The sequence below is a fragment of the Limulus polyphemus genome, unplaced genomic scaffold (genome assembly GCF_000517525.1).
Source record: "Limulus polyphemus unplaced genomic scaffold, Limulus_polyphemus-2.1.2 Scaffold1075, whole genome shotgun sequence".
Classification (NCBI taxonomy): Eukaryota; Metazoa; Arthropoda; class Merostomata; order Xiphosura; family Limulidae; genus Limulus; species Limulus polyphemus.
Window position 1 is genome coordinate 252,484 of NW_013666685.1, and position 9,924 is coordinate 262,407.

The 9,924-nt window shown below is 32.5% G+C and overlaps 1 protein-coding gene across 2 annotated transcripts in view; it reads right to left on the reverse strand.

Annotated features, from left to right (window-relative positions):
- Window positions 1–9,924, reverse strand: part of LOC106462020 (probable serine/threonine-protein kinase DDB_G0282963) — a 142,620-nt gene that overhangs the window by 54,096 nt on the left and 78,600 nt on the right. For both annotated transcript variants that reach the window (XM_022389130.1, XM_022389131.1), the window contains exon 8: window positions 7,927–8,011. In XM_022389130.1, the coding sequence (XP_022244838.1) occupies window positions 7,927–8,011 (85 nt within the window). The remainder of the gene's footprint in view (window positions 1–7,926; window positions 8,012–9,924) is intronic.

Consider the following 9,924-nt stretch of genomic DNA (forward strand, 5'->3'; position numbering starts at 1 on the left):
TGAAAGCCGCACGAGATTAAAAACCTTACTGTGAGATCTAAGATATAAACTGAAAAAAGCAATGAGTTATGATTCGTTTCAATTTACAGCTTCGAAGCGATACTCACGATAATTCAAATGAATTTTTAAAGTACCTGAAGTGACACTTGTGACGAATGAAATAAACCTTTGAAAGCTTTGGCCAAACACGATATTGTAAATAAATATTTGGCACATTTTGCGGTTTTGAAATGAAATTTTAAACAACTGAACATTTGGCAGATTTGATGTGACATTAAAGAAAAGTTAAATTAACATTTAGAAACTTTTTTTTTTCTATTAAAGTATTAGGGTTAAGAAATATACATCCAAGATCTCATACTTATGTTGTACTGTAAAACAGTGTTTAGAATATAATACCCAGTTTGTCTAATAACAATTTCAGTGTGTAATGTACACACATACACACGCACACGTATGTAGCATGGATTCCTTGTCTGCAGTAGAAACACAGACTGTCTGCATGAATAACTGGTTTTCTACTCAGAGCAGCATATCTTGCTATTTACTCATATTACATTCTCTTTTCCCTATCACAATTCACTATTATGGAACATTCCATTGTATTCGCATAAAAGGTCGGTAAAGCAGTATGTAGAGGCTACGAATGAAAGGCGCGTTGTACGTGCCAGCATTCTTACTGGCTCGCTTTAAAGTGGCATTTCTTTTTATGACAAATCAGTAAAAATGTGAAAGGTACTTTTCGGAGGTTGTGCTCCTCCAGATTAAAAATGCTTCTACCGTCTTGATTCCACTATTTAAATAGGTTTAAAAAAAAAAAACAATGTTCCATCATGTTTTCTTACATCCATTCAGAAACAGCACAACAAATGATATTTTAGTTATCATATATATATATATATATATACATATGTATATTCTTCAGTGTCTGCAATAATAAAGACCTACTTAAAGATATATATTTTATTTTACTCAAAACAATTTTCTTTGTACTACTGACAAAGGACTGATGATGACTAGCAAATAAGTTGTTGTTTGTTGTTAAGCACAATGCCCCCCAGTAGCACAGCTGTATGTCTGCGGACTTACAACGCTAGAAACCGGGTTTCGATACTCGTAGTGAGCAGAGCACAGATAGCCCATTGTGTAGCTTTGTGCTTAACTTAAAACAAACAATGTTAAGCACAAAGCTTCACAGCATGTAACCTGTGCTTTGCGGGTATCTAAACCCAAAATTTAGCGTTCTAAGCCCTTAGAGTTACCGCTGAGCTTACAAAGAGATTAATGAATGTGTTGTTGACGCAATTAAGTCTGTTTTATGACATTCATATGTGTTGAGATTATAGCAACACTTTGTGCTTCTTCTGACTTTAATACAAGTAGGAGTCGGGTGTGACCTAATAGTTGGACGTGTTGGACTGTGAATCCGAGGATTTCTGACTTGCGTCCCGTCGCTGTAAGAATGGGTTCTACACTTTGGGGCAGTGTGTGCGTTATAAGAGTTAATGCCAATTTCAACTATTCGATTAGAGTAACCCATAAGGCTGACCATTGGTGTTGTTGGCTAGCTGCTTTTCCTTTAGCCTATAAGTTCAAAATTGTGTGTAGCATGCGCGAATATCCAAAATAAACAGCATAAGTTCACAACAAAAACGACCCTAAATTCACATTAATTTTCATTAATACTTGAAAACACTACAGTATAATAACAATGGAATATCATAAGACTATTTTCTTGATAATTTTACGTTTTTTTTATATTCTCACATCCCTGAACCTTAAGAACTACAAAACTATATAATCTTTTTTTTTCAAGGGTAATACCCATCCAGAAGTTTCTTTTAAACCCGAGTTTGCAAAAGAGTATTATTAAACCAACCACAGACTAAGAACGTTCTTTATTAATGTCAGGGTATTAACCCAGAAAGCTATTGAAGCATTAAAAACCAAAGGGCTTAATATTTGCGATAAAAGTCACTTAGACTGAATATTTTTTGAGACTAAGGATTTCAAATCAGAGATGTAACAAAAGTGAAAAAAAAAAACTAATTTGCAATCTAAGTGATTATTAGTATTCGTGTATTATTATGTTGCCCTCTATAACATATACACAACCAAGATTTACATGGGCCCATAATGAGCAGTCCACTCCAAACTAAGCCGATTATGGCCAGATTGACGTCAACACTATTTTAATGCTACAATCAAAACACTTATCACAGCACAATAGTTACAAGTGTGCTATTCACGCATTCCCAATGTGAAACAGAGCATGCGCACGTGACTATACTTGTTGTCATTTTCTAATTTATTTTATTCGTTGCAACTGGTAAAGAGCTTTCCTTGGTTAGTAGGTTATGAGGTTTAGACCCATTTGGCATTATCTTTAACTGTGTATATGATTTGGTATTTATATAGATAGAACTTCAAAAAAGATAATTGCGAGCCATTCTACATGAATAAGTATTGTGCGGAACGTTTTAATTAGACAAGTGCATAATATTTTAGACAACTCACAGAAACACGTGTGTTTATTACTATCTGAGTTCGTTTTATGATGAAGTTCAGATAGTATAACGTGATCTATACTTCAGCAATTTAATGCCAATTAATTGTAAAAGATTATTATTTTTCCCATCTCAAATTCTAATTCGTTTGAATTTTAAATAGTCTAAGTTTTAACAGAATAGTATAATTAACAGAAGAAAAAAACAATCTTTTTTCAGTGTTCTAAATTACATGAAGGAAAAAAAAAACTCACGTATCGTGCAAACCTTGTAAGGTTATCGTACATTCATGAACACGGATTTGTCACGAGGCGCGTGTGGTGTTAGTTAAGACGAGCGCGTGCAACCGGCAGAACGCGCGGGAAGTATTATTCCAGATGTCGCAGAGACGCGGGAATCAATGCTAATCAAATCGCGTGACCGACCCTTCAAAGCAAGTTCTAGAAGAAGTATATCGATCAGGAGCATATTACGTTTCCTCATTAGTTATCCCAGCGTAAGAACAAATCTTTCAGATTCCGGAAGGGATATGACTGTAGTAGGCAGGAAGTTTTATTAAGAGTGGGGGGGTTCATTTCCTGCACGAAAAAAAAACAAAAACACACACATATACAAAAAATAGTCAAAGATATCGTAGTTGTGTTTAACTACAGCAGATATGCAGTATAGAAAAGAATGACTAACGAAATAATTGAATGCAGAACAATAAATGACAGCCATTTCATATAGTCCAAATGAAATTACTACTCTTTTTATCGACTTAGTATATTAAACAAACGCCGGAACACAAATATTTTCATTTGATAAATATTACAACTGCACTGAAATACATTAATTTAGTAAATTCCAGGATAATTAGAGTAAAGAGTACCAGAAACTCAAGCACAATTATCTAGTTTCATAAAATAGAATGAAAAAAACCCAAATCCAGTGATATTATCCACAACTAGCTCTCCTACAAAACAAGGTATAAATGATCAATTTACTAGCTACAGTTACTGTGACACTGTATGGTAAACACAGTAAAAATTGTGTTGTGTGTAGTGACGAGACTGTCACATAAACTATGTTTAATAGAGCGGGAACTTTTACATTACCGGTCTAACTGTATATTACTCTGAATAACTTTATCTTGTTAAGCGCAAAGCTACACAATGAGCTATGTGTGCTGTGCCCACCACGGGTGTCGAAGCCCAGTTTTTAACGTTATATGCCTTCAGACGTACCGCTCAGCCACTAGGGGCACTGTGTGTTGTTTGTTTGTAGTTAAGCACAAAGATACACAATGGGCTATCTGTGCTCTGCCCACCACGGGTATCGAACCCTGGTTTCTAGCGTTGTAAGTCTGCAGACATGCCGCTGAGCAACTAGGGGTAATGTGTATAACAATTGCATAAAACTGTTACTCAAGTATTTTCAACTAAACCGACGTACTTCCAGTTTAAGGGTTTTATATTCGATACTATTTTTCTCCGTATTAAGTTGGGGTCAATGATTAATTTTTCCAAGTTTTGTTACTTTTTTTACTTAACCACTTTGTCTTAGGAAATCTAACGTATTATCTATGACTGCAAACAAAAACTAACAAACTGCTTTAAAAGTACGTAGTTAACCCATCTCTCATAATTTTAACTAGTTATTTTTTTCACGTTTTTTCCTGAGGGGTCAGCGGTAAGCTTACAAAGTCACAATGCTAAAACACGGGGTTCGATTTCTCGCAATAGGTAAACCGCAGATAGCATTTTTTTTCTTTGATAGATTGTTTAGGCAGAGTATTTGTGATGAAACTAAGTTGGATGGACGGCAACTGCCTCTTATAGAAACACAAGTGTAAAGGACGGCGTTTCGAAAGTCTTCCCCTTTCGTCATATTTCACATAGCGAAATTTGGAATTGCAGAGAAAACTCGTGAAAAATAAAACAACAAGCCAGGATGAGGGGCATGCCCCCCTCCGGGTACTAATGTATTTACAAGGAAGTGAAAGGCTCACTACTACGTTAACAGGAAGGCAAGATAATATTTTGATACTAAACATCACGCGCAGTTTATAGCGCTTGCTCTACTTGAAGTAATACAACGTTGAAACAACGGTGTGAAGTTTTTTTTTGGTTGTTGTTTTTTTGTTTATTGCTTTAAACGTATTGAAACGTTTTATTTATAATTTAGCACTTAAGGGGGGATTGTTGTGACTACCCATATGTATTTAGGCACTGTCATAATGAACAGTTCCAAAATGAAAGAGCGCCGATCTCAATAAACGTTCTGACTCATACCGTGATTCACGGCAATAATTTACTGATAATGTGGCATAAAGTCAGCTAAAAATTAATTGATAACGAAAAGAGCGAGGAGAAGGGAGAAGCGGTTATTGGTTAAACAACTTCCGCTTATTCTCTCGGTTAATGAAACAATTTCAAGGGAAAATGTTCATCTGTGATTAAACTTTGGCTGACAAAGATTGAATATATTTTATTACAAACAGACCACTCGGTGGGAGTACGTGAAACGTATTAAACTGTAGACGCAATGTAAATATGAAATAGACAACATTTCAGCCAATCACGAAAACACTTCGTGAATAGCGTGGAAAGGAGTGTCATTAGACTTCATCGTTTGCCACTTAGCAGTTTATTACAATCATTGCTTTTAATCACAATGAACCGAGATCTGATAATTATTCTAATGAAATCCAACAGACTGATGTTAAGTGTTCTTACACGTACAAACACAGTTTAGATGATAAAACACAATGATTTTAATATTAAATTTCACAGAAGGCCTTTATTATAAAACTCCTGCCCCATATATTGCATGTTCTTTAATTTTAAGTTTTTAATTTCGTCGAGCATGACGTTTTACATACAACACATCGTATTATTTAACATTGTCGAGTTCCCCAGCGGTATATTTACGAACTTACAACGGTAAAATCCAGGGTTGGTCCCCCATGCTGTACAAGAGCACAGATGGTTGGTCCATTGTGTGGCTTTGAGCTGAAACAAACACATCCTTTTTCGAAAACATCCTATGCAATAGTCTACAATATAAAACATACTATAGTAAACCGAAACATTTCATTATGAATGTCGTCCTGTGCAATAGTTTACACTTTACAATATAAAACATACTACAGTAAACCGTAACATTTCATTATGAATGTCGTCCTCTGCAATAGTTTACACTTTACACAATAAAACATACTATAGTAAACCGAAACATTTCATTATGAATGTCGTCCTGTGCAATAGTTTACACTTTACACTATAAAACATACTATAGTAAACCGTAAAATTGCATCATTCTGAATGTCGTTTCGGAGGAGGAAAATACAGGATGTACAAAAAATGAAGCATCAAATACAATTGCGTATATGGAGAGTATAAAATCCTTACAAAAACACTTAAAAAAAGAAAAATCACGAAGTTTGTGTGTGTGTGTGGTTTTGGGGTGTTATTTGATTACTTCAAGTAATGATCAATAATCACAAGGTGATGGAAACTATCTATGCGATACTTACCCATGGTTTATCCTGCATATACTGGAGCATAATTATAGTAAATTAGTATAGCCAGATTGTACATAACTGTAACACTAATTTATTTCCAATATGCAAATATTCTTGAGTGTTCGTAAGAAAAACCGAAAAACATTTCAAAATATATAAAATAATGTTGGTATAATATACATATTTTCTCTTATCACCAAAGTTTCAAGTAAACATAAAACCATTCTACTATTCGAATTGTCACTTCTCACCGAGTTAAACCAGTTTCGGAAATTTTCATCCCTCCCATTAACCCTGGCTAATAACAAATCGGAAAAAATAGGCCTTTTATAGTGGTGGTGGTCTGTAAGTTATACATGCGGTGTTCGAGCTGTCTTCTACTCTTCGCGGTGAACTTGTTATAGGTATTTGGAGAATTTGTACGATCGATGCTACTAATGTATTCTTCCGGACTATACAGTCTGTTTAAAATGATGTATTCCCACCCTCCCCCATCACCCCTCACGAGTAACCTGATGAGAGTTGGAATTCCGCGAAATCGATCCAGCTCAGTGACAAGTGGTAACTCGAACGGTAAACCGGACTTCACGTTCTCGTCGAAATTTACAATTTTGGTGATGAGCGAAAATAATATATTATCTTAGACAGCTTGTCTGCCGAATAATCCAGAAGAAAACGTTAGTGGCGTTTCTGCTACGTCTTCTTCAAATATACCCACTAGATGTACTTGCGTAGGGTCCCCGAAAGTGTTCTCTTTCATAAGTAAATAGAAACAAAATTAAGATTAACAATTTTTTTTCTTTTGAAGTTCATATGTCATGCTGTGTTGTAGTCTACAAAGCGCTTAATTCTTCTCGTGATTCATGGCATGTGCACGTTTTACTGACGTCACGACAGCACAAATTGCAACGTTAAGCGTTCGTTATGCACTGTAATTTTAGTGTCTACTGACTGACCGTAGACACACTACTGTATAGTGGTGCAACGGGTGACCCCTCCAGGCGGTCCCCTTTCGGGGAAATAATATATAGGTTCACTGTGGTGAATAAAAGACAGCTCAAACAACATGCAGACAATGTCATTATAACGATATAAAATCAAACGTAAAAGCCCTTCTACAGACTAGAATGAAACGTCAGAGGAAGAAGCTTAATTATAATACACTTGTAATTTTTCAGTATTTACTGGAAGAAACAATTTTTTGGTTATATAATACCTATAAAAAATTAATATAATACATTACGTTGGACACTAGGGGATATATGTATTCATATTCAATACATTTTACACATGAAGAGGATAAAAAAATCACATTATAGAGCCTCTCAAAACACAGAAATCTTAGCAGGCCCATTTCGAGTTTGCAGCTTGAAAGACTTAGGCTTTCATGCTTAAGGCTACGACCCTGCGTCATTGTATTAAAGTTGACTTTAACAAAAGCTGTTTTACAGATCGTATTATGTATCATATATAACATATCATATACATTTCAGTAGACCATTAAATGCTTTGAAATAATAAAATATGTGATAATTCACATTTTTGTAAATGACAGCAAATAATTTGTCTGTTTGTGTTGACTATACACTCATTTGTCCAATGAGGAAATATAATACTTAAAAATCTGATCCATGTCATACAGTGTGTTTCATGTTCTCATAGCAAGTGATGTATGTCTAAAAGGTCTGCGAAAAACTATATTTAACAACATAAAGTATATTCTTTTAAAAAGCATACTAAAAATTACTTACCGTATTAAGCTATTGATATAAATATATTTTAAGCCTACATATCACAAAACAAGTTCTGTTATCCTGTTATATTTCAACAGTATTCCGCATCAGGTAATACTATTAACGTTTAATTTTGAAACAAATAAATATAGCTTATAAATTTCTATGAATGAAGACTTACCTCATAAACCAAAATTTTGGCTTGTTGATAGAAAGCTTCAAGAGTGACGTTATAACGGAGTTCTCTTATACTCGGCGCAAAATATCTGGAAACACAAAAGATATGAAAAACATAACTTAAAGCTAGAGCAGTCATTAAATCCTTGTTATAATGCTCACCTTATTGATTTCCATATCTTGTCACACATATATATATAAAATATAATATATATATATCTATTATAAAAAAAATCTACAAGACAAATTTCTTAACAGAAAGATAAGAATACATATTCTGAAAGAAAAACTCTTTACCCTTATGGATTAAATCAGAACTTTCAAAATCAAACTGCTGAACTTATAAGTAAAGATTCCTGTATCAGAAATATATTTCAAATAAAAATTTGTAGAAATAAACAAAATAAAAATAGGGGTAAAGGTAAAAACAGAAAAAAATGGATTGATTTTTAAAGTTTTTGTAAAAATTTGGATTCTGTACTTCACAGATCTGTTAATCTGGTGAAAAATCTATAATAAAACAACTAAGTATTTGAATTAACAAAAGCACAACTCAAATATCTGTCCAAATAATTGTTAAATTTTGAGTTTAAAAATATCTATGTTAAAGACTTAATTATAGATCTAATTAAATTTAGGTTAAAATTGAATCGTATATCTATACTCTCTTCAGTAAAGAAAAAAGAGAAATCTTATATAGTAATTGATTTTAAACAAAGTTTATGATGATTTATATTTACCTTCCCTGATCCATAAAAGTATTCAAGAAGGTATTTCTCCAAAATATCGTTTCAACCGATAGTCAGTTTTAAATATAATAAACCTATAGGACCTCTTCTCTTTAACTATAAAATATTCGTTGAAAAATTTAATCAAATAGAAGTTGACAATTTACATTGTAACTGTAATAAGTGTTTTTAATAAATATTTTTCATAATCATATAGTTACAGGAAATTTAAAAGTTGTTAAAGATAAAGAATTACAATCAATATTAATGAAAGGTACTAAATATAGAATTTTCAAACGCACAAAAAATGTGAAATCTTAAAGGACTTAAAAAAATATGTTGATGATTATATTTTTAAAATAAGTAAAGAATCCTATTATCCACCATGTTTTTTTACTGGAAATTATATTCTATTAATTCTATAAAGAATCGAATAAGAACGTTAAACTTATCTCGATACAAATTAGATATTTCTTTCAATAAATAAAATGAAATAAATTCAAAATCAATTCGTTATTACCCCGATTGATAAAGCTGGTTGTAATTTTGGTTTTGTGTGTAAAAATTATACGCACAAATTTTACTTAATGAAATTAATACTACAAGTACTAATACTAAAAGTACTTCAAAGAAAAATAATGTTATTACTGATTTAAAGAAGGCTATTAAAAATGGAACATCCATACAGATTATTTTTGCACGAATTTACCATTTTTATATGCAATTCCAAAATTCCATAAAAATCCTGTGAAATTCAGAGTTATTACTAATTCTTTAAATACAGTCATTAAATCTGTTTCCATAGTGCTTAACAATATTCTAGATGTCTTGTTTGGAAAAATAAAAACAGTCTTCAAATAACCAGAATGATTATTTTTGGATTATTAAAAACAACATTCCAGTTTTGGAATGTTTAAATATTTTAAATTCTTCAAAACTGACAGTTCTATTTTTACATATGACTTTACTACATTGTATACTAAAATAGACCTAAAAGATTTAATCAGGGTTTTTAATGATTAGTTTGATAACTTTATAAATAATGAAATAACTATACCCAAATTTAAATTTACTAGAATTCAATATAAAAATATACTCCATTTCTGCATTTATAACAGTTATATTGTTTTTAACGAACAAGTATATAAGCAAACGGTGGGTTTTCTAATGGGAACGAGCTTTTCTTCAAATATGACCAACCTGTATCTGTTCTTTTATTAAAAATCATGTATGAAGCAGACTTTAAATCCTAACTTATACATTTACGCTTTCCG